General features: G+C 41.8%; 1 protein-coding gene across 4 annotated transcripts in view; it reads left to right on the top strand.

Moving 5' to 3' along the window:
* Positions 1-26531, top strand: part of ILDR2 (immunoglobulin like domain containing receptor 2) — a 95868-nt gene that overhangs the window by 25358 nt on the left and 43979 nt on the right. For all 4 annotated transcript variants that reach the window (XM_053455507.1, XM_053455510.1, XM_053455506.1 and 1 more), the window contains exons 2-3: positions 20948-21265; positions 24038-24157. In XM_053455507.1, coding sequence (XP_053311482.1) covers positions 20948-21265; positions 24038-24157 — 438 coding nt within the window. The remainder of the gene's footprint in view (positions 1-20947; positions 21266-24037; positions 24158-26531) is intronic.

The raw sequence follows: 26531 nt of genomic DNA on the forward strand, positions 1-26531 counted from the left end.
ATATTCGCTGTACATTTTTAACTCGTGCTTCACGATGCATTCCCCCATAGCAGCTGGAAGCAGTGGACTCCACACTTAACGGAAATTGATTTTTTTGCTAATATAAAATCTGTTTTCCTGCCAAAAGTGTAATTTGCCTTGGAAAGCACTGCAGATTGTTTTGTCTTCTTTACTTTCTAATTAATGTAATGTTATGCAGATTAGATTTCATTTCCTGCTAAAAATCAATGCCTGGTTGGGTGACGGACCACCAGAGGATGAATGACTTCCATATTTCGTCTCTTTAAAAAAAAATAATACTTTGCATCTCCACTTGGGGCAGCGTTGAGCACCTCTTTCCTCTTGAAAAATCTGTCCCATTAATGGAACCGCAGGGCGCCCAACGCTGACCCAAGGCTTTATGGAAAAGGGAGATGCTGTGTTATGTGGTTGGAACACTCAGTGATGTCACAACCGTCTTCATAATGTGAGGCCTGACATCATCCTCACATGGAGTATGATGTCCCACCAATCTCCTTAATCCTTCTGCCCCTCTTTCCTCCTCTTTTCTTGTGGGTATCACAGCGTTCTACAGCATTAAAAGCCCCAATGTGTATATAGAAGCTTTATAAATTAAACTGGATGAATAAAATACTTTCTTCTAAGTGCCTCACGCAGATAAATTGGTCACAAAAAGCTCATAAAATGATGATTTAAGTAAATAAGAAGAATGGCTGGGAGTGCAGCAGCTGCGGTTTAATGTTAGATGTAAAACAATGCTCTTGGGAAGCCAAAATCCAAAGGCAGAATATAGCATTGGGGACATAGTCAGCAACAACAGAAGAGAGAGACTCGGGGGTAATTATTTCTGAGGACTTAAAGGTAAGCAGGCAATGCAAGAAAGCACTGGAAAAGCAAGCGGGGTGCTGGGTTGTATGGTCAGTGGCATAAATAGCAGGAATAATGAGGGGGTTCTGCCACTTTACAGATCTCTGGTCGCTACTCACCTAGAGTATTGGGTAATGCTTTGGAGACCCCACAGCGACATTAGAGTGAATTACGAGGAAGACTAAACGGTCAGGGAGGACTAAGGGATCTCAATATGTACGGCTTGGAGACGAGAGGAGAGATGTAATACCGTTAAAATACATAAAGGGATTTAGAAAAGTACAGGAGGGAAGTTTATTCGGGGGAGAAATGTTTGAACAAGAGGCCATAACTGAAAACTAAAGGGTCAGAGGCTTAGATGTCATTTAAGGAAGTTGTACTTTATTGAGAATGTGGTCGATGAATGGAGAAGCCTCCCAGCAGAAGTGGTAGAGGCTAATAAAGCGAGACAAGAATGTAAGACAAGACCAAGGACCGATTAAGGGTTGAATCTTTACAGCAGGTGAAATGGTTCCAATGTGTAGTACATTTGGGTAATTGGGTCAGACAGAACCAGCAAAAACTAGATATTAGAGAACCCGTCACTTAATGACAACTGGTGGAGCATTATGAAAGCTGCCGATATACATCATTGCAGTGTTATTTATAAGACACTGGGTGACTCTTTCTTGGATATTTGCAATAAAAAACCCCAGCTGTTATACGTTTAATGGTTTGGACACTTTGCCTCATTTCGAGCAACAATAACAAAAACAATCAGGTAAATGAGCAGCCATCAAGGGTTAAAACCTTTGCATGCTAGGATACATCCTATTCAGAGCAAAAAGACAGGAAATCCGCAAATCTTGTAAAATAATTATCTGAAAAACTTCCATGGTGTGCTTTAAAAATGTTACCATTGTATAGAATTTTATCCTGATTTAGGCCTTGGAGTTTCTAGGTAACGATTAGGTTGTAAGTTTTATTTTTCCGGTGCGGAAGAGAAGGACGCAGCTTGGAATTGTGAGACTTCGGCTCCTCGTTGGCGTACCTGCCAGCCTTTGAGGTCTGGGTTTGGTTCCACTCACTTTCTGCCCTGATTCTACCCACTTCTCCCCTTTACCACCCATTCAAAGCAGCTTTACCACCAGACCCAGCTTCTCCTACTTTGTGCCTCCGATGTGGGGCAGGAGAGGTCCACTTCTGGTAGACTAGCGCTTGGCGGTTAGGAGGGATGCATACGGGGACCTTTTCCCAGCAGACTTGGAAGCTATGACCTAGGTCAGGGGTAGACAAACGTCGGCTCTCCAGGTGTTGTGGACTACATCTCCCATAATGCTCTTACAGTCATAGTGCTGGCAAAACATCAAGGGAGATGTAGTCCACAACACCCAGAGAGCCGAAGTTTGCCTACCCCTGACCTAGGGTGACATCAAACTAATCCTACAGCCGATAGGAATTCATTGACGGCGACTGATTGTTGAAGCCACATTAAGCAGAATCTCTCTTTACTCTTCACTTTCTTTTACACGGAACATCCGCCTCTGTAATGGAACGCTGCAACGAAGCTTTTCATTCATAAACATTCCTATTCTTTTAATCTTTGGGCTCTGGGGGTTTTTTTCTTCTGTTCCTAGCAGATCGTGCCACCACATGAAAGGTTGTGGGCTTTCAGCTACTAGTATCATACCGTATCATGTTGCTCTGATGGGACCCGGGTGGTTCTCTGAACTTCCTACGTGCACAATACACCGCGTCGTAGCCAACTGTTTTACTGTTTATGATGCAAAGCAGCGTGAGAGAAATAATTTCAGCCGCGTCGGAAGTCTTTAGACTTCCACCGAGCAGATTTTAGGACGGATGAAAAGCCGCATTAAGTGGTTTTCAGAAAATAGATTGGGGATTAAATGCTGAACTGTGATCTAAGCGGCATTCTCAATAGCGGTTGGGTTTGTGAGACGGTAACCAATAGGAAGGCACTGGAGATTGGAAAACGGAATCTTTTGCATGTTTTTTTTTTTAAAAAAAACGGTCTTCTTGCCGCATTTAAACCAATGATACGGCCTATCGGCAGCGGCCTTCCATTGCTTGATGTAGCGATACGACCAAGTTCCAATCGACATTCCACGCGGTGATGAAGACTTGGTGAAATAAATGCTATTTTAAATAATATATATTAGTCAAAGGCGCTTAAAAAATATTCAGAATCTTTAGTGTTAACCCTTTTATTCACCTCAATGACCTCATATGGCCATATGTCTACTTACTGCCAGTCAATAAGGTCACTGATACTCGTAGGTTGTTGGCAGAGGAACTGAAAACCCGTCTCGAAAACTCTTTAGTTTTTGTGATTTGATTTTAACCACAAGGTACAATAAAAATATCCTAGGCTGTGACGCTCCAGCCATCGTATTTACAATCTATATGATAGCTCGTGGTTAACCCCTCGTGCTGCGTGCCTTGCAAACGCTGCGGTTTCAGTGGGAATGCTTTCCTGACCCTAATTGACTTCTTTAAGCGGCGGCAACAAACATGCGGCCACAGAGGAGGAGGAGGAGGACAGCTGCTGCAGCTTCCGTGTCACGTAAGAGATTTTTATTTATTTTTATTTATTTTGAAAGAATGTATATTAACGTACTCACAGAGGGTTAATACGCTTATGTCGGGGGCATTAAACAGACCCTTAAAAAGGAGACATTTTTAAACGTGCGTTCTGCACTCGATTGCATAATATATCCAAGTGGCCCCCGTTTTCATGATGCCCCCCTTTCAAATGCATGGATGGGTTCTGCAAAGTTCTCCTATATGCATTTACCCCTTTCCCCCCAGCTATTTGCATGGCATGGCGATGTCATTTAAAGTATTTACTTTGTAAGTATTTTAATATGCATTATTTACCCGTCGGGGCAGGCGCTTTGCTTTAGGAGAAGCTGCAGATCCAGAGCCTCAGTGCATCTCCACTCCTCATTATTCTCAGATCAGTGGGGCTGGATCTTCATAACCCAAGTCAGGTAGCTGAAAAACGCATCTCGCCTGCAAAATCCTGATTTACTAAAAACACTCCATTTGTGAATCTCATTTCCATGGCATTCGTGGACTGTTTGGATCTAAAATGAACCGAAGGCGGTTAATTTGGTGAAATCCATAAATTTAGCTGAGGGTTACCAGGCACGGCATTTATGAAACTCTTACGATCACCACTTAACCACAAAAAACGTCAAAACGTGAGCAGTAAAAGCTACGAGGGGGCTGCTGTCTGCGTAACATCGTTATTCTGCATGAGAAGTCAGTAACCACGGCAATTTCCATATTTACGCAGTGTGTTAGGGAACGCAATCTTAACGGCCGATGAATGATTTTGGTGTAAAAGTATGCGTTTTCATTACGATTTGCAATGAATTTAAAATAAAACAAAAAAAAAGCAGCCGGTAACCTTTCCTTTGTGTACGTTCCGTGCGATGAACTGCTTCCAAATTCTAATGTTCCGAGATGCTGAAGACTTCTCATTTTTCTGTAGGATGATACAGAATGATGTATTTTATTAACTGTTCCATTTCTAAACTAATTTTCTGCTGTTTTTATACATAATGAATAGACGTGTCAGGGCTGCAGAACCGTCATATATCCATCAAATATTCCAAGAAAAGAGTTATCGGGGGAGGAAAAGGGGACAGAAGGATTAGAACCCCAAAGGGAATATCTTACAATCAGCTTCAGACTGCAATGAGAATTACATAAGAGAAAACATATAAAAAGTAAAAATAAAAAGTGCAGTTAGTAGGCTGGAGTTATAAAATTCTTTATCACCTACCAGCCAAAAATAGCTAGGGAAAGGTGAAAAAAAATTAAATTCCGTGGAAGGTCCAATGTGTTCTGCTTTGCGCGCTTCCGACAAGCCCGGTGGTAGAGTGTACCCCGCATTCAAAACAAACTGTGGTTTGGACATCTCTGGGGGCTCGAGAAGCACCTTGGCTTCATACGGCCTCAAGGCCAGAGAACCAAGCTTTCCTTCTCTCCGAGGCCGAGGAGCGTACCTGGGAACTTCTGGGCTCCGGCTACCCGGAGGCTTCCCTCGCGGGACGCGGTCAGGACTGCACACTGACGTTGGTGGGCGGTCCCGCTGGCGTCAGCAGGAACCACCCCCATTTAAAGGAAAAATGGGTGGGGAGCAGGGCGTGTCAAGACCCCGCTCCCGCGACCCGGAAGATTCGGGTCTTGGCCCGGAGAACCGGAGAAGCAGCGATCACCCGGCAATCTCCGGTCCTAAAGGTATGCCGAGGAGCAATAGCTGTTTATGTAACCGTAAGGCGTTTGGAAGACGAATCATGTAGTATTTCCTGCCATTTCTGCACTTTTTGGGAATTAATTGGCATGTATTAATCTAAATGACCTAATTTCTAGATTGTAATCGCTAACATATCGGTTCACATTAGTCTTTCTGCTCTAGTTTTGTCTTACTCTTTGAATGCGTTTATTGTAAGAGGTGTTGCATAAATTGTTGGCGCTATATAAATAAAATAATAATAATAATATTTAATAATAATAACTTGGTGTTTTTCTTGCGTGCCGCTCTGGCTGCAGCATCCTCCTCCTCAGTGCTTTTTTGTATGAGATATTTTTGTTTTTGGGCCCGGCTAGTTAACATTAAGTTATTTTGGGGGTAGTTTACCCTATTTTGGCCATTGAACACCTGATGAAAAGTTTTTTTGTATCTGTTTTTTAAAACAAATGACCTATAGGTTATATAAATGACTTAAATGACTGTCCTTGTGACTGGAAGGGATGTTTGGGTCATATAATTGAATTTACTTCATTTTACTCAGTATAACGACAGTGACCTTTAGCTAAGAATGGAATCGGTGATTATGATGAATATATCCTCTTACGGTTATTTTTTATATTGCTGGATTGTCCTGTATATTGCATTGGAAAATAGCTAAATATTAATGATTTTTTACTCATCACCTCTTCTTATCCGACGTTCTCCTTTGTTTGCTGCAAAGTACCCTCTAAATGATATTTCCGCTGGTCTTGTATCAGCCCGTTCGGTTTATTACAGCAGATTTTCTTTAGATCACAAGTTCCTGCTCCGAAAAATAAATACATTACCTTATATTAAATATATTACCTTCTTATCCACAAGGACCAGATCTCGGCAGATATTAATCGATCCATTTACTTGGTAGGTATTGGGCCAGGAAGATAACATCAGTGCCGGGTTTTGTGTCCTATAACAATTGTTTCTGGCAAAAATTATGCGACAAAACGTAACGCGATTAGAGAGTTTTTTTTCAAAAATATGGTTTGAAAAGTCTGGGAATTATGTTTCCAGTGCATTTATCTATAAACATGTTAACCCCTTAAGGACAATGGGCGGTCCCTAATCCCATTGAAAACAATGCATTTTGAGCCCGTACATGTACGGGCTTTGTCATTAAGGGGTTAAACTAAGGTGGACAAACACATTTAATAATAGAGATAATAATAATTATTATTATTATTAATATTAATCATTATTATTAATAATAAAATTAATACTAATAAGAGATAATAATAATTACCGTGTTTGCTCGATTATAAGACGACCCTGATTATAAGACGACCCCTCAAAATCTGAATATTAATTTAGGAAAAAAAGAAAAAGCCTGAATATAAGACGACCCTATAGGAAAAAAGTTTTACCAGTAAATGTTAATTCATGTAAACTATGTGAACATTTTTTTTTAATAAAAGCTATGATTGAGAAAAATATTTTGTTTTTATTTACTTTTTTTTCAACCTGCCCCCCCAGTTATGCACATCTGCCCCCAGGCTTGCCACTCTGCCCCAGAAATGCCTTATACCCCCTATATGCCACTGTGCCCCATGATATGCCTTTTAACCCTCTAAATGCCACTGTGCCCCATGATATGCCCTTTGACCCCCTATGTGCCAATCTGCCTCCAGAATTGCCTTATACCCCTATATGCCACTCTGGCATTTAGGGAGTTAGAAGGCATATTATGAGTCAGAGTGGCATATAGGGAGGTTTAAGGCATTGCAGGAGGCAGAGTGGCGTATAGAGGCATTTCCGGAGGCAGAGTGGCATTAAGGGGGTTAAAAGGTATTTCAGAGAGCACTCTGCCTCCAGAAATGCCTTATACCCACCATTTAACACTCCCTGGAGGATCCAGGTCCCCTGCATCGCTGATGGGCAGCTGATTCAAACAAATTTATTTCTACAGCCGAAAGAGTCATAACACAATGCTAATTATTTAGAAACTAAGCAAAAAATAATGCTCTAAAATCTTATCCAGTTTACAAATATATTTAGCCTTTAATGTCCTTAATCCAGACATTACCAGAGCTATATATATTCATCCAACCCTACTGGAAGTGCTGTGGAAGAAAACCCAAATAAATATAACAAAAAAATTAAAATAAAATAATTTAAAAAATATGCTCAGCTACCACTGACTTTTAGGAGTAGCACTGAGAAGATGCGGGAAGTGCACTTAAGTATACATCAGGCTAATACTGTCTGATTCCAGTATAGACAACTATGGGAAGTATTAAATGGGACAGACATCTCATTGTCTACCTCTAACAGTGATTTAGAAGCAGTAAAATGCGTCGGAGCTCATGCAGAATGAACAATAACATGTATTAAGACAAAAAAACACATTCTGGAGACTAGACCTTCCCTTTAATTAGAGTCTTCTTATCCAGACATTGTTTCAGAATATGTTTGTAGCAAGAAAATGTATACATTCTGCATTCTTACGCCGTAGTGTCTGCCCTTCATCTGTAAAGATGACTGTAGGATATTAATTAGGCTGGAAAGCTACGTGCGGAATTAGAGAGAGCAGGAGGTGTTCACCCTTCTGGGATATCGAGAGGTTAATTCATAATCCACAGCTGCCTGGCTATGTCCCTCTCGATGGGGGGGAAACAACTGGGCCGTCTGCCATGCACCTGAAACTCATTGCCGCTAATTAGGTTAAACAACCTTCGTTTACAGACAGGGGCTGGAGGAGAACAGCTGAACAGGAAGGAAAGGGAGTATCAATTGGAACATGGGCCATACTGAAGAGCGGTCCTAGGTCGTCGGTCTTTACATGATCAATAAGGAGGAATCGCGTGGCATTTTTGTTTTTTGTATGAAGATTTGCGTCTGTGGTTTGCAGCATGGTTTGTCACGAGCCATTGAATAGGAACAGGTGAAATTTATCCTGTATAGGATATTGGCGAGTATCCTTTTATTTATTTTTTGGTTGGGTGTGCTTAGATAAAGGAAGAAACCTGGAATTTGAATGGCGGTTCTGCTGCGACCTGAATGCTGAGATACCCGCTGACCTTGTCACTGGAAAGAAGAAGCTCTTGAGATGGTCTTGGACGGGGGCCATATGGTGACGAGGATTTATTTCTAGAAACTGTCATATCTTCGAGACGTGACAGAAGACCTTTGTAGTTTCAACATCTGCTCTCACCTAGGGCTTCTTTTAAAAGTCTGATGTACAATTTTATCTTTAATTCTGTAGGATTGGAGTCATAGCCATTTAAAATTAACACTAAAGTATTCCATACCTACACCCTAGTTCTGGAAGCATGGAGTCTAATAATGTTGACGGCTGTTGTCACTTTTAACGTTGATGTTCTCTAGTTTGGGCCAGCCGCCATGTTTGTTTGGCCTGGATTGAGAACTCTCCTCAATTGCTTATATTTATCAGGGGCTACTCCGAGAGCTGAAAGAATTCCTCCCGAGTTCCTTAACACCATTACCATGTTAGGGTGGTCCGATAACTGTCTCAACTGTCTCAGGTGCCGTCCCCACGTATTCCATCTTGAAGCCTAGAAGCCTTTGGAGACATCCTTATTGTCTATGCTTCCTTTCGTGTTTTTATCCATGAACAAAATAGGAATGTAAATGTAATTTTAGAAAACATTTAGATGCTAAAACTCGGTAGCTGGAGTGAAGCTGTCTGGTAGAGGCTCATTATAATATAATAATAGAGAGATTGTTGATTATAGAATTGGGTAATAAGGCTTTTCAGAAGTCTTTGTTGCAGTATTGAAGTAAAATGCATCAACTTATTTAAATCTTTTTATTCTAGTGTTTCCATAGAACCCAACAATCCTCTCGACCCTTTGAAGCTGATTTACAGAATGTATTTTATTGCAAGCCTTTGGCTTTGACTAAACTTCCCGCGATGATTTGCAGACTGGTGGGTTAAGGTCTTTCTCCGGATGAGGTGCTTTACACAAAATGAAGTATTCCTGATGCCACGCAAAATGTTTAGGGGTTAACAAGGCATCTTGCATGAAGAAGAGAACATTTTTCTTGGGCCACATTCTGCCATAAATGTTGTCTGGTATCCTGGCCAGACATACCATAAAGTCTGTGGAGAACGAAGTGCACCCAACCCAGACATCTTCAAATGATGCCAGATGTCCTTTCTTGGGTGCAAGACCCAACACCCCCCCACCATGTGACGACAAAGCGAGACATTCCTATAGGATGGAAATGCCGCTCAGATTTCATGGAAACTGAGTGCAGCTTTATATAAGTTGCAGAGCTGCTTCGGACCTATGGCTGGGATTATTTAGATTTGTAGTTCAGCAAATGGGTAGCTCTTGTCCAGTCTTGTCCTGCGTTTGGCGTTAAACAGAAGAAGCCGGGAGCTTTCCGTAGCCCCGTCGGTACCGGGCTACACCACGTGCATGCTAACTTTTTCCATAAATTGTGCGCGTGGTAGTGTTTCATCTCACGGTGCCGTGTGTGTCACGAGCCTTCCATGCTGTGACATTGTGTAGACACCGTGGATTTAATGCCGGAACACAGCGGGGACTGTGAAATAAAGCTTCAAGATGGAAAACAACATTGTGTATGGTGTCAATCAATACACCGCAGTAGTAAGGGTAGCCGCGTCCATCATACAGCAAGCAACGTCCTCCTCGTTTTACCATCGATTCAGAAGTAAATTGGCGTCACTGCCAGCGTATTAAACAGAAGTGTGAAAAAAGAAACAACTTCATAAGCTCATCAGGTGGGTTAGATGTACAAATTCACCAAACACATCAGAGCACTCAATACACAACTACGGCAAGTTCCTCAACAAGCTGAAGGCCTCAGATACCTGCGGAGACCACTGATGTTTTGGTGTAAAAATCAAATTTCTCATTAAATGCCTTTACCTGGGGAAAAAATATGTATTTTAAGGAAATTATATCATTTTACAAATACATACAGGTACAACACAAGCTGCTCTCTGATGACCGGTTCATTAATAGGACATAAAGATGTCCATCATTCAGACTTCACCTAAAGCAATGAAAATGGTTCTTTTCAGTAAGTTTACCTCACTACATTAAGGTTGTGGTCTCAATGTGAATAGGCTTTTAACCCCTTAATGACAATTGCCGGTCCTGGCACGGCACGGAAAAGCATGTGCTTTACGACAATTGACGTGCCAGGACCGGCACGTCTTTAAACGGGTGCAGAAAGCGATCTGCTATCGCTTTCTGCACCCAAAAAGCGTTGCTGAATGCCTCGACCTCGAGGCATTCAGCAACGCCGCGATCGGCACGAAGGGGCCATCTCTGGCCCCTCCACGGGGCGTCAACATCCGCCATACTTTGTATGGCGGCGGACGCCCGTTTTAAAAGCATTTAGGAGGCGATCGACGATCGCCTCCTAAACTTACATGGTGTCGCTGGAATGCCTCGATCAGGAGGCATCCAGCGACACCAAACACTAACCTTTTGATGGGCTGTGACCGCTCCGGAGAGCGGTCACAGCCGCAGCTGCCGGCAATCTTCGCCATCAAGGAAGATGGCCGCCGTCCTGTAACAGGAACCACAAATTTTAAAAGTTCGCTAGATGGTCCAGACCATCTAGAGAACTTTGGCTCCACTTGCAGGTTGAATACAGGTACTGCATTCACCATGCAAGTCAATGGAGCCCAGCTTTCTAATCACAGTGTGATTAGTAAAAATAAATTAAAAAATAAAATAAAATTTATAATAATTAGAAAAAAATTGTAAAAAAACAGTAAAATGTAAAAATCATTTCCCACTGATGTCACTATCAGGGGAACCTCCAAGTTGAAAAAAAATGTTAAAATTTTTTTTTAAAAAAAATAATAATAATAAAAAAAAATATATATAAAAAATATATTTTTGTGAGCAAGTCCTAAAATTAGCATATTAGCTTAAAACAATTCTCACATGGAAAGAGTTAAAATACTGGCATATTAAATGCCCGTGGGGTGTCTACTTTTAAAAAATGTATGATTTGATGGGGTAAATTGAATGGGCCAGGTTCAACAACGTCCCAATTAACACGGGGGGAAGGATGGCCACACATCTAATTTCCAATTAGAAAAATGCACACGTACCAAATGTGGCCTTTTAGTTCCCCCAAAAAATGACACACCCATGCATGTGGGGTATCACTGCACTCAGGAGATGTTGCTGAACACATTATGGGGTGTCATGTGACAGCGGCATATACCAGGAGCTGTAAATTCATACATAAAGTAGGTGTGTGTGGGAAAAATACACACACAAAAATATTACTGCAAACTTTGAAAAAATGCTGGTGGTAAAATGTGTGCATGCAAAGAGTTAAAATACCAGCATTTAAAATACCCTGTGGTGTCTAGTTTTGAAAAATATATGGTTTTGTTGGGCACACTGAAATGGCCCGGCTCAAAGATGTACCAAATAGGGCATGGGCAGTGGATCCCAAATGCCAAAGTTCAACATTGAAAAAAGCGCATGCCCCAAATGTGGCCCTTTTGCCCCAAAACAGCCAGGCAAAATCATTCATGTGAGGTATCGCTGCGCTCAGGAGATGTTGCTGAACACATATTGGGGTGTTTTGTGATAGTGACATATACGAGAACATTTTAATTCATACCTGAATTAAAATGTGTGTGGAAAACCAAATGCAAACAAATGACTACCACAAAGTTTGACAAAGACTGGTGGTAGATATGGTGCATGGAAAGAGTTAAAATACTAGCATTTGAAATACCCTGGGGTGTCTAGTTTTCAAAAATATATGGGTTTATTGGGCACACTGAAATGGCCCGGCTCAAAGATGTACCAAATAGGGCATGGGCAGTGGATCCCCAAATGCCAAAGTGCAACATTGAAAAATGCGCATGCCCCAAATGTGGCCCTTTTGCCCCCAAACAGCCAGGCAAAATCATTCATGTGGGGTATCGCTGCGCTCAGGAGATGTTGCTGAACACATATTGGGGTGTTTTGTGATAGTGACATAAACGAGAACATTTTAATTCATACCTGAAGTAAAATGTGTATGACAAAACAAATGCAAAAAAATGACTACCATAAAGTTTGACAAAGACTGGTGGTAGATATGGTGCATGGAAAGAGTTAAAATACTAGCATTTGGAATACCCTGGGCTGTCTAGTTTTCAAAAATATATGACTTGATGGGGTAAATTGCATTGGCCGGGTTCAAAGACACCCGAAATGGCACAAGGGGGGAAGAATTACCAGATTTGGAAAAAATGGCTTTGAAATAGCAAAACGCTACCTGTACTTATTGCCCCATAATGGGTAGAAAAAAGCAAAAAAACATAAAAACATTGGGTATTTCTAAACTCAGGACAAATAGTAGAATCTATTTAGCAGTTTTTTTCATTACCTTTTATAGATGAGTAAAAGATTTTTCAACTAAAAGTTAGAAACAGTCATTTTTTTCTAAATTTTTCACCATATTTTATAATTTTTTTAATAGTAAATAATATGATACAATCAAAACAATGTCATCTAAAGAAAGCCCTTCTTGTCCTGAAAAAAACAATATCTAATGTGTGTGGGTTCAGTAAACGGGAAAGAAGAAAATTACAGCTAAACACAAGCAGCGCAGAAATGTTAAAAAGGCCATTGTCACAAAGGGTACAAAAAAGTAAAATCAGCCTTTGTCTCGAAGGGGTTAAATATGGGCTGGTTGGCTTTTAGCAAAGAAGAATATGCAGAGACATAACGGACTATAAGGACAGGATTAGTTATGGTTTATTGAAACTGTAAGAAATAAGATGCCATTTTGGAGTCAAGAAGGAATTTTGCCCTCGCTCCAATGTTGGGATTTTTTCTTCTGGATCAACATTCAGGTTGAACGTGATGGACTTCCATCTTCTCGTTCAATCTAAATTACTAGATTACTACATCATTATCTGAGAAACTGGCTTGGTGGAAGCCAGAGATGTATGACATCATACAGCCTATGACACTAAAGCACATAACTTTTTTTATTTGACTTGATTTAAATCTTGCCTCCTATAGCCTGCCGGTGTGTCCATCTGTCTGGAATCTATGGTTTTCCGCAGTCTTTTGGGGAAATAAAGCATGTATTGAGGTTTTTAGAAAGGCCCAAGGCCTGATTATTGTGCCCGTAGTGCAGTCAAAACAAAACACGCCAGAATCATTGCTTCTCTGAGCACTTACTATACTTAAATCAATAGCTACAGCTCATCCTTTTCGTCCACAAAGTCCAAGAGAATTATAAACAGCTCAGTTTGTCAGCCTCTCCCCGAGCTGCTAAGGTCCATAATAGCAGAGACCTGGGAAGACCCGAAGAAGCCGGCTTCAGAACGAAGACTTTGATCTACCATCGACCCGAAAGACCTTCTTTTAATGAATCATTAGCTTTACCATTTAAATACATGAAAACATGGTGGATTGGGCCACTTGGATTTCAATGTGTTCAATGGGGGGGGTTTGGGTAGAAGCTTCCAAGAGAGCTTCTGGGATCTTAGAGCTATTTAGTGCCCTCTATACATATATATACATATTATCCACGTCAATAATAGGAATTCTTAAACAATAACGACCGATATTAAAGCCCTGTTCGCTGCGAGGACACTACCGCATCCCTAAAGTGAGAAACATCATGCTTTATCGCTATCGCCAGGCTCTGAGCCACCCACCTTGCTCCAAGTTATTCTCCATGTTCCCCGGATGCTACCTATTCCAGCTAAATGGTTTATTTATTTTATTTTAGTTTTATTGCATTACATTTATTTAATTGCACAATTGCCTAGAAATCTTTGGACTGTATTAATATTGTATTACGTCAAATACTCACGGAAATAGATGTATAGAGTACGGGAGCCTTTTGTGCTCCCATATCGTATATTAAATAGAGGCGTTTTGGGAGACGGTGTAACCGTTTTCCTTAAGATGCCGAACGAATCTGCGTATTAACCCCTTAAGGACAATGGGCGGTCCCTAAACCCATTGAAAACAATACATTTTGAGCCTGGGCTTTGTCATTAAGGGGTTAATCGTTTTACTGATTGCAGCAGCGAGGGACCTACTTGTTCGGAACAATTTATTTGTTGTATTTTTTACAAGCCATTAAGTCGTCTATGGAGGTTTGAATGGCAGATCAGCGTGCTTTTATACAAGCGACTCCACGAGGCTCTTTATACAGAGGCAACCGACTGCTTTACTCCCCGTAACTCCCATAATGCTCAGGCATTAGTACAATGATGTTCTTTTCTATAAGGAATTTGGCTGAGATGTGGTTTCATACGAGGCTCGACCATCTAAGTACAGATCACTAATGATTTAATTTATTATTATTTTATTGCACTGATGTTAGTGTCCCCCCCCCCACCATCAGAACGTTTATACTGAACCTGCTTCATTTTTGGTAGAAAGCAGAAGCTTTTAGAGTTTCTTGTTGAGAGAACAGAGGAGGAAATCACTTTAATGGATAAATGGAATTGTAGCTCCTTTACGGTGAAGGCGTCTGGTTCGCTACACCTGTTCCAAATAAATGAAATTGGGAGTAAGTATGCGTAAATAAGATAAACCATATTTCAGCTTTTATCTCCGGAGCGCCCATCGGACCCGTCTGCTTCCACACTCCGCGCTCTTACATTCTGTGAATAGCCTCTGATTTGATACGTAACGCATTTAATCCTACAGGCGGGGGTGTTTTATTATTTTAACGTTGACGTTCCTTATGGGGACTAAAGCAAAAGCATTTATTCTAAATACATTGTAACGGTTAGCGATAAAAGGTACATTACTGGTGACAGAATCATTACGCTACCTCCCCAATGTGGCTGCGTTGGGATCTGAGAGAAAAAAAAAAACTCAGTCCTGAAAAAAAAAAAAAAAAAAGATAACAAAAAAATAACGTGCGCTCTAAAAAGCTTGATTATTTTATATTTGGATAATATGAGATTAGATATAAATTTAAAATTTGACTCGTACCCACGATAAGATTTCATGTTCCTTAGTTTCCGCTGGCTTGTGCCCCGACGTTTGTCTTGAGCTCTGCTTTTGCCGCTGAGAGTATAGCTAGACAAACCATCGTGGTTTATAACGTGGCGAAAGATCCTCGTACGACTCATTCCTGGTTGTCAAAAAGTGGAGTAGGGCAAGACTTATAGAGTCTGCTCAAACTTCACATCCCGCTTTAGTACTTGGGTCCTGTACTGGGCAAGACCACCAATCATGTCTATAAGTGGACCCCACCGAGTTTAGACCGTAGTCCATATAAATACATGTATCACATTCTTAAACACATGTAAGCAAGCACCATGTCAATGTAGATCCTACGCCTATGAGGTATGACACCCTTCCTCCTTGCTTCTTTTTAAAGATTAACCCCTTAATGACAAAGCCCGTACACGTACTGGCTCAAAATGCATTGTTTTCAATGGGTTTAGGGGCCGCCCATTGTCCTTAAGGGGTTAATATTCGTCTTGTTTTCTACCGGGAAGCTCTCTGCCTGTTTCGCTGTAAATGCCAGCAAGGAGATTATGCCGCCAGAATATTATGCGATACAGATTTACAGCTATACGTGTATATTTTGTTTCCATGTAATATGTAGTGGTTACCATGGTTTACGGGGTGACGTTCCTGCCAAAGATATATTTCTTCAAAATAAATTAGAACAGGTGATTACTTTGCTCCTTCGGAACACACTAGGCCATCGATCAGAGTCAGGGGGGGGGGCAGCAGTCTACATGTAAATAGCCGGCAGCAACCTTTTCGGTCTCTGGTGAATAACTAATTACGGTTGCTGTGGCCATGACTGACGAGCCGCCACGTCAATAACCTTGAACACGGGAGGATTTAAGAGTGACATTTTTCATGTACGGCAGGAGATTTCAATGAAGCACAAGATGAGAACCTATTTCGCTGATATGAAATGGAATAACCAACGTTAGTGTTTAGATGAGGTTCCAGTTGGATAAACTTTAAAGGACAAGAAGGAGAATCGCCTGGACAAACACCCCCCCACACACATTTCCGGTGTTAAAATGGGGACACCTTTGTTGGACGCAGCGGCTAGAGGCAGGGAGGAATGGCCCCGGCTCATGTTGCCCGAAGAGTAACATCGCAGCGCATGGTTGGAGAACGTCCCAAGGTGGACATGCGGCAGCAACAAATGGGCTATTGCAGCACAGACCTCAACTGTTTTTGTAGATCCCCCTGACCAGTTAGGGAAGGTCATCTCCCCCAATCTGGCCATGATCCCTGCTTTCAGCAAAAACAGGGCCGCAACGCAGGATGGCGGGATAGTGCCTTAAAAATGGCAACTGCGCCAAGAACTGTCCCAAGATGGGCCAGGATATGTGCCCGGTATGGATAAAGCTTTCAAAGATGAACAGCCATATTCTCGGTGTTGAAATTAGCGGCCCAGTGAATTGTCAATCACCCGGAAGTCCTAGAAGCCCCAATGCAAACATTTATAATTTCCAGGGATGAGAATAAAATCCCTTCTAAATGGGAAACCCAATAATTCAGCTGCCGCCAAGCATTGTGGGAAGCAGAAGGCTTTATCGCACTGTCTGGTAATATACCTCCCAGATCATTATAAGCCTTCCACAATGGACAATCAGTCCGTTCTAGTCCTAGTAACATTTCTCCACAGTACGGTGAGGCTTTTTCCCTCAAACCCCGCAAGCACACGATCTTGCACGCTATGTGGGCCCACTCAAACGTTTGTCCTTATTTGAACCACTTATTTGAAGCCAAAACCTCCTCGAGCGTATGAAAGTGGGCGCGTAACAAAAAGAACAGAGGAGGAAAGGTGTTTTATAGCATGACTCCAATATGTTTCTAGCTTCTACAACTGATGCTGACTTGTGCTTGCCTTCCGGCACAGAGAGATCCTTCCGGTTACTTTATGGATAAAGCCGTCTCCTAAAATGTTGAAGACCAGAGCTGCTGTTTTCTTGAGGGAACACAAAAAGTTTCATGGCACTTTAATACTTGTAGCATCATTTAGTTTGTGTCCTCTGTTTAGGAAACAGAAGCTGTCTAGATGTTTGCCTCGCATGCCCCAGCACAACCAGTTAAAGTTTATTTTTTTTATAATAAAATGTTTTGCTTCTTGTTGCTACGTTACATTTACGTTATAAGTTGATGATGAGCTCACCATTTTAGGTTACGCGTCATAATATTAGCCACACCCTGTTCCCAAACGTCACCTGGCGATTGCTTTATGGCAGAGATTGGTAAGTCTCTTCCCTATAGGCTGTGGTTAATGAAGGTTAGTGGGGAGGGTTAACCACTTAACGTCTAAGAGTATTTAGTTTTTTTTACACTTGACACCTTTTGTGACACGCAGTTTTTATGCCTATGTGACAGTAGCTTTTTTTTATGCCATTTTTAGCATATATTTGTTCACCCACGATTCCCCTTTTCCATGTTTTTCATACCCACACATTTTTTTTTTAAATACCAGTATATAAATATTCTCTTGATACCACTTTTTTGTAAAGTCTATCATTTAATGAGTTAAATAGAAAAAAAACAACATTTTTTTTAAAAAGAATTACATTTTCTGTGAAATTACCTGAAAATAACCCCCTCCCGATTCCTGTTCAACAACATCCCTTGATAGGATGGATCCACATGGATAGGTTTTTCATTTTATAAGGGAACAAAATGGTCTTAATAACGTATATTTGCAGTGGGAGGGGCACAAAGTGTTTGGGCACCTATTTTTACATTTTTAAAAAAAAATCTTTTCCATTTTTTCTCATTATTATTTAAGTTTTCCATTTTTTTTCACTAGAGATTGTTTTGAGTTCTTTTTTATGTTTCATTATGTCATGTATTTTAAATATAGTGGTTTTTTTGTTTGTTTTGTTTACGTCTATATTTTTTTGCCATAAATCTTCAAAAGTATTTAAACAAATGAATTTTTGTACTAACCCCAGCCTCTGTGGCTCACAATGAATGTCAGTGATTGCGCCCAATGACAATGTTGGCTTGAGGAGCCAATCACGTGCCCGGAAGTGGCTCCTGTCACCTGCTGCTGATCTGCCTGGGTCTCCAGGTGGGCCAGTAGAAGCAGTCCTGCCGCAGATCGCTCCTCCAGTTAGTGGCGATCGGTGACATTTTGCGTAATATTACGTCGTCCTATTGATAAACAGGTATTATATATAATACATGTTATATATATATATATGAGGCAGGGGTTTCTAATGCAAGCCCAGGCTTCTGGATGACACACAAGGATTTGCTCGTTGTTGCACATGGTAATTGCTTAATTACAAGTATTATTAGAGAGGCACGCCGGTAAAATTGTAGCCGTGGATGACTGGGAAGCACACCTGTTCCTTAAAAGCTAATTCTACCCGTAAAGGAAATTAGCCCATTTTACAAGCGGAACCCTGACGTCAATCACGGCGTTACCATGGCTACCTGGGATTATAACATGAGTTTGGCTTCTTTGTATACGGTTTGATCATTTTTTTTATTAAAGCTAATATATTTTACGTAAAACATTCAGATTAAATAGTGTATCATATACAGCGTGTCTTTCACGGGCTTATGACACGGTTACCTTTGACTGCCAGAGAGGACGCTCACCAGGTCTGCGTTGGGACATCGGTAGTCTCTTTTTGGGTGATTTATTTTCGCTGTAGGAGAAGGGGAATCTGCCATGATTTAGGCATAAAACCGGTTTATGGACTTGTAAAACCACGGGTAGAATATACGGCTACAAACACGTTAGCAGCTGCTGCCTAACATCAGGGCGGTCTTGTTATGGAGCCGATCGCAAAAGATTCAATTGGACTTCGTCTCATTGTGACCGTACCGGAATCTGACCTATCTGAACCGTACTGAATGCTAACGGTAGGATGTCCACATTTACAAATGTATATCACACCAGGCAGCAATGCGAATAATGTAGCGTGTTAGTTTTCTGACTTAGAAGCTGCAGCCCTGCAGCTGCCTTCCTCCTCCTTGGGCAGACAATTCTTGCCGTTGATATGACTGCTATAACGCACAACTCCCCCCTCCCAGTGCATTATCATCTATAGGGGCATGTTGGGCCCATTGTGGAAGAGACACTGACCTTGCCATTTCTGCCATACAATTTGTACTAACCATAAGCCGGTAAAATCCAGGTTTGGTGGCAACCAAAGTTCTGCCCCAAGTATACCAGGTCAGAATGGCTACAATGTAACCCATGCGTTCCCTCTTTAATTCCCAAATCCCTTGCAGGCTTAAATGATCCCACATCAAAACCATGTCCTTGACGATCAAAATCCTCCCCCTATGTCACGGCCCTGTCCTGATCCACCGACGCCATTGTGGGATTGAAAATATCCACTGGGAAGAACTGGAGAACTCCAGAGTACTTCTGTCTTTTTTCTTTAACCCGTCTCGGCGAAACCAACTTCTCTGATGACCCACGCTTTGTTTCCGGTGTCCCGCATCTCCAAAATGTCAACAAACTCCAACAAAACGAACCATGACAGCGCGCACGCTGCGTGTCGGGTTAATAAGAACGTGATGATGGACGATGGAGCCGCTCTCTGAAGTGTTAGGAGATAAGTATTCCGACTACTAAGACCAGAAAGTGTATCGAGGCCGGAATGTCTTATCGTAGAGAAAGTTCCCCACCGCGTCCCACCTTGCCGTATCCTTCCTAATGCCTTAGAATTAGATGGAAGGTGCGGAGCTGTTTGATGACAGGCGCGCTTTAACCCCGCTATTCATTTTTTTTAAGGAATAAAACCGGTTTCTGCTTTTAAAGCAATTATGTTGTCCCGAGCCTCTATGCGGAAAGTCATGATGTCCCCTTTTTTTTATGTAAGAAGGTCGACACCGGGTGCTATTCCGCTGCCTTTCCTGATTAGTCTGACACGGACGTGCACCTATTCTGTAATTGAAATGAAAAGCTCTCCTCTGGCAGAGTCCTGAAATAATTGTTATAATTAACCGAAAAAAAATAAAAAAATTTGAGGCAGGAACTCAGATAAAAACAAGCAATAATGAAGCGCTTTTGTAAAGAACAACATTCATATTATATTAACCTCCGGCTGCCAAAAGACTTTGGCAGGAAACACAATTTTATCCAAATTAATTTTCAGTAACAAAAATAAAAAAAAATCAGTAGCTTTCAATTTTTTTTTGTAACAGTTATAAAATCTTCGCATTGTGTTGCCTAAAAAAATTGGTTTCTTAGATATAAAGCTGTGTAGAATTTAATGTATTTTCATATTAAACAAATATATTTAAAGAAAGTTTAGCCCCCGAAATCATGATGTTTAAAAAAAAAAAAATCTTTTTAATTCTTATAGAAATACATTTTTCACGGATGGCTTTTGGGAGGGGTTAGTGGGTGGGGCTTTGCGATTTCGACCTATTAATGCAAGTGATGGGTAAAATCACCTGTGTAAAAGTAGGGATTTCAGCTGCGATATAGGAATGAAAAACGCACCTATTGGGCTCAAAAAACCAATTATTGGAGTCAGCTCGAGACCCTGAAAATCTGCCCATTCACCCAAAGACCTTGAGATTAGGGTAAAAAGCCAAAGGCAGGGGGCAAACCTAGACTATTCCAAGATATGAAGATCTCTTTTTGTTACTTAGCTGTGTACTAAATAAGAGAGAGAGAGAATGTTCTACTCATAGGCTTCTTACAACAATCTATGAGCTGGGGTGAGTGTCCTGAAACATGAATTTAGATACCGGCTCGACCAGGGAGCTGGGGAATCTGGAGCACCAACGTTATATGTATCAATAAATAGATTTCCTGCTGCTACTGCTACAATGTTGACTCTATTCAGCTTCCTGACCCAACGCTACGTTCTTCTCTTCACAGCTATCATTGACGGGGTGCAAGTAACAATGCCTGAGCACAAGAAGTCCATTATACTCTTCCAGTCGGCGTTACTTCGTTGCCACTACTCCACGTCCTCCACCCAGCCAGCCATGATCCAATGGAAGTACAAATCTTTCTGCCAGGACCGCACCGAGGAAGCTTTGGGGATGGGGAAAGCGGCAAACAAGGCAAACATAGGCAGCTCCTACCTGGACTGTGCCGACGGAAGCAGGACTGTCCGAATTGTGGCATCCAAGCAAGGGAATTCAATGACATTGGGGGATTTCTACAAGGGCAGGGATGTCTCCATCGTCCAAGGTAAAGTGTCATTGTTTTTATTTTATTTTATATACAACTATATATCCTATGCTTTTAATCCTGGTTCCCCATCTTATTGCCTGCTCTGGGGTTAGCAAACATTCTATTTAATTGTGAGAAATGGGGGGAGAAAAGGACATTGCATGAGATAAAAATCATGAGCGAACCTGTAGAAAGTTTCAATAAAAGAATTTAGTTATGCTAAAAGTTATTATGTATCCTCAACAGATCATTATATATTTTCTGTGTTCTGCTAAAGTCGACATCATAAGTATAAGTTGAGTTGTTGTCTTGTTCACTGAAGCTGAGTTTAACTCATCTTTTAACTTGCTTGCAACTACTTCAGTTGCAACTACTTAATTTCCCTAAACACATCTAGATAAAGAAATGTTTTAAACTTATATATTTTTTAAAATATAACATCACATGTAATAAATATGAACGTAAGATCTGTTGATACGGGGCCAACAAGTTCTCGTGCCACCAAATATTATCATCCTGTATTACGTTTTATGTTTATTTTATTCTACAATTAACCTTAATTTGATTTATGTTTACAAGGCTGGTTTGGCTTTATTATTATTTTATACTTTCCGCTTATGGTTTACAATTCCATTAATCAACTCTCTTTCATTCAGAACAGAACATTTACAGTCTTTTTGTTTTTTTAAACTGTTTTGTCGTGCCCTTGAAAGTAGGAGTAATGGGTTGTCATACAAAATAGCTATCATGCAGGTGTAATTAAAATATTGAGTAAATTAATTACCGTATTTGCTCGATTATAAGACGACCCCGATTATAAGACGACCCCCCAAAATCAAAATATTAATTTAGGAAAAAAACAAAAAGCCTGAATATAAGACTACCCTATAGGGAAAAAGTTTTACCAGTAAATATTAATTAATGTAAATTATTTTCATGTTTAATAAAAGCTATGATTGAGAAAAATATATTTTTTAAATTTCCTTTTATTTGCCAACCTGCCCCCCCCAGTTATGCCACTCTGCCCCCAGAAATGCTTTATACCCCCCCTATTTGCCACTCTGCCCCATGATATGCCTTATACCCCTGTATGCCACTCTGGCATATAGGGGGTTAAAAGGCATATCATGGGGCTGAGTGGCATATAGGGGGGTATAAAGCATTTCTGGAGGTATATAGGCATATCATGGGGCTGAGTGGCATATAGGGGGTTAAAATGCATTTCTGGAGGTCCAGAAATGCATTTTAACCCCCTATATGCCACTCAGCCCCATGATATGCCTTTTAACCCAGCATGTACTGGCTGCCTTGGCTTGATAGGAGTGTGATTGCTGTTAGCAGTTTGATATATATATATATATATCAAACTGCTAACAGCAATCACACTCCTATCAAGCCAAGGCAGCCAGTACATGCTGGAACCTGGGGATGATAGCAGTGGGATTACAGCCTCCATATGCCATGCTACAACCCCCACCCCCCTTACACATCCATGCTATCACACACACACTCACACTCATTCACAAACATTTAAATACTCATTCATTCCCTTAATCACACACACTTCACACATACTCAAAAACCCTCCCCCACCCCCTCACCTGAACTGCAGATCTCCCACTCGCAGACTTCTGCAGGGGACCGGCTGTAGCAACTTCTCTGGCCCCGCCCTCAGAGGAGGGAGGGGGGAGATAGAGCTCTGTGAGGACGCTGCAAGCTTCCTGCCCTGCTTCTAACAGAAGAGACGCTGCTCGCGACCGGTAAGCAGCATGGCGCCAGCATTTTTTTGGGGTCTGATTAGAAGACGACCCCGATTATAAGACGAGGGGTATTTTTCAGAGCATTTGCTCTGGAAAAAACCTCGTCTTATAATCGAGCAAATACGGTAATTACAGAAGAGTGGTGTACTTGGGCGGGGTCCACACCGGGTACCACTCATGGGGGGGGGCACACTGGCACACAGAGGTCCCAAGTATCCCGAATATTCCATCTCTCATCTCCTTACCTTCTCCACTGACTGCTTCGCTGTCCCTGCCTTTTTTCTCGCAGCTCTGCTGCTTCTCTTATCCCTTTTTGTTCTTCTTTCTTCCGCTTCTCCTTGTGTCTTCTTTCTTCGTCCGCTTCTCTGTGAACCACCCTCCCGGGGGCACTTCCGCAAGGAGGTGGGGCCTCTGGGCACACCCTCTTCTTGTATTGGGGAACGGGGAGAGGATGTCCCCATGGCCCCACCCTTTTGTGAAAGTGCTCTGAAAGACCAGAAAAAAAGACTATAAATGGGGGATGGTGATACTGGGCCTTTAGTCTCTACTGAGACTTTACAGACCTATGGAAATTCATTGTTTTATCCACTATAAGTGAAATTTGCATACATACCCTTATATTTTTTTTTCAAACTTTATTACACAATTTGTTATATTTTTTAACCCTGTTTGGAGGAATTATTGTCGTTATGTATTGGAAGACTATTTGGACTGGTTGCTGCAAAACGTTGGGAGAGTATATAAATTTATTTTGATAATAATACTTTCCACCCATGGTGGTATTATTCGCCCTACAGTCGCCACCGGCGCTGGTATCAGGAACGTCTAGTAAGCTCGGCTTGCTAATAAAATAAAGATAGGCATGAGTTATATTCTCCCAATATCCTAAGATATCTCAGATCCATTTTCTTCATACTTTAGTGAATTTAACCCATTGAGGAGCGATTGAATAAGTGATATATTTTGAGGGTCCGTGTAGGAATTCGGACCCGCGTTCTTGTATCTCATGCTTTCTCCTGGTGGCTTTCAGATGCCGACCTGCAGATAGGAACCGTACACTGGGGAGACAGTGGCCTCTATTACTGTCTCGTGGTTACGTCAGATGATGTGGAAGGGAGGAATGAAGATCGTGTGGAGCTACTCGTAATGGGTGAGCACAAATATCATTGTTTCACAGCAAGGCGTTGAATAACTATGTAACGGTACTTATCTTATAGGGAATTCCAGACGAATTTAACTGAGCTGCGTCCCTGTGGACAATTAAATGGTGTGTAAATTGGGTTGAACCATGTGCATTTAGCAACTAAATCCTCTTCTAAGCTCCTGCTTCCTCCATTACCTATAGCTAGAGGTCTTGCTTGCAGAGATAATTAGCAGGTAAACCACAGAAGAGAGACATAACGCTTAAAGATACCCTAATTCTATCTCCGGAAATATCTCCTTTAAGGCACATACTTTGTGTTCATGTTTCAGGGCAGGTGAAATTGTTGTTTAGTGGTCCAGCACTACAGTCAGGGCTGACTTTCTGTTTAGTTAGTACTCCAGAGTTAGATCGAATACCCCATTCTCCTTTCTTTTGAGTGAGGATTTGGCTAAATGTGCTCACTAAATATGTTGTTTGAACATTCGGCCTTTTAATTTTGAATATGGTCGCTAGCAATCAACAGTTCCCGCAGTGCACCCCATAACCATCATCGCGTTCGGGTCAGGAGTCCCTCAAACTCATCAGAGGAGGCCGAATCAAGCCAGCAGATCCATGTTGCATAGATGTGAATTAGTTCTTCCGAAACTCTGACCTCCTGTACTTTCTCCTGTGCCAAAGCCACATACGGCTGCGCAGAGGCGTCCAGAGTTCATGCGGTGGTTGGTATACCCACCCCATCGCTCAACAAGTGGGCTTCCCTATAGTATTTCAGCGGGTCTGGGTGCGCCAATCTACCCTTGACCCATGGACAAGTAAGCAGTGAGAATTTGAGTCATGGGCTCCTGCCCTCCCAAACAAATCTCAGGATCATAGTTTTTAATGACTGGAAACCAAACAAACCCCGGGGTATGGGGATCGAAAACTGTCTGGAACGAGTACAGAGCTCTCGGCAAGACGTGAACTTTAATTACTGGACCATTATCTTGCCTTATGGCAAATGCGAACTTTGTCTAGTCTGCCCGTTTCTCCTGCTGTAAAGACTCGAGCCTTAATCAGTCGTCGGTCTCGTCGTAGATTCAGGAGCCGTATGCCTATCCCACGCATGTTTAAATCCCCACCACTTCTACTGGGAGGCTGTTCTACTTATCTAGCTCCCTCTGTAAAATAAAGAGTCCCTACGTTGATTAGGATAAAGTCAGGGTAAAAACCGGTGTCCCCAAGATGTGTTGTTTCTGGATGTAGGAGTTTTCAGTATGTTGTTGGTGTATTATGTGTAGGTGTGTGTAGGCAGAGTGGGTAATTGCCATCATTTTCCTATTAGGTGCTTCACCAGCCTGCCCCCCACCTGGAATATGCCGCTTTATTTCTGAAGGAAATCCCTTTTTATCTCAGGAATGACGCAGGTCTCAAAAGGTTAATACCGCACCCCTTTTATCCACCTGTCCTGTTTTTATAGGGTCTGGGAAGCAGACACTGAGATTGAGGAGCAAACTTAATAAAATGAGAGAAATTGGTAACATTTTCTCCTAGATCTTGCGAGTACCGAACATTAAGGTTGAGGCGGTGACGATCTGGGTGAATTATCACCGGTAACACACTGTTGTTCATTTGGTCTTTAATTAATAAGACAGAGAAAACAGGTGTTGTGCGGTGACATTTTCACTTCCGTCATTTAAATTTGCAACCTGTTCTCCGGAAAGCCGGTTAACTTAAATAGGAGAAAGGTGCCGTCATCTGCTTAGGGGCGACACTCAAAGGCGAGGGAACTAATGAGATTGTCAAGCCGAGTGTATATTTAGATGAGACGAGTGGTCTCCGGATGGGGTCCCAGGGTGCAGATACGCAGCTTGGCGGAGAAATGGCAGACGTGTCTCCGACGGAGGGGGCCGGGTAATGTATTCTTACTGATTTTGTTTGTTTTTTTGGCTCAGCAAGCAATCTGCAAGACAAATGCCTGCCTTACAAACAAACAGACGCGTCGTCTGCGAAGGTCACTGCATGCTCAGCTAGGTACGAAATAATATAGTAAGAAAATAATCTACGTTCGCCAAGGTGCCTGTCACAAACCATAAGCGGGGGCCATGGAAGCAAAGTGTAGATATCCAATATAAGATTCCATAACTCCCCTGCTTGTCTCCCATTGGCTGGACGGTGTTTGCATTTGGAATGTTGACAGATTCATACATAAAACAAAAAAAACTATATATAGGGATATTCCTGAGGCGGTCTGCCATGGGAGACCCCAATCCTGCCTTACTGGGATCAGATTGTCCTGGTGGGCAGATGGGCTCCCCGGTGCTACGCTGCTCCATGGGCCAGTTGGGGACCCCAGCCTGGCACCCCCGGTAATGCCTTATATATATGTATATAGGTATATATA

Source organism: Spea bombifrons, chromosome 2, assembly GCF_027358695.1.
Source record: "Spea bombifrons isolate aSpeBom1 chromosome 2, aSpeBom1.2.pri, whole genome shotgun sequence".
NCBI lineage: Eukaryota > Metazoa > Chordata > Amphibia > Anura > Pelobatidae > Spea > Spea bombifrons.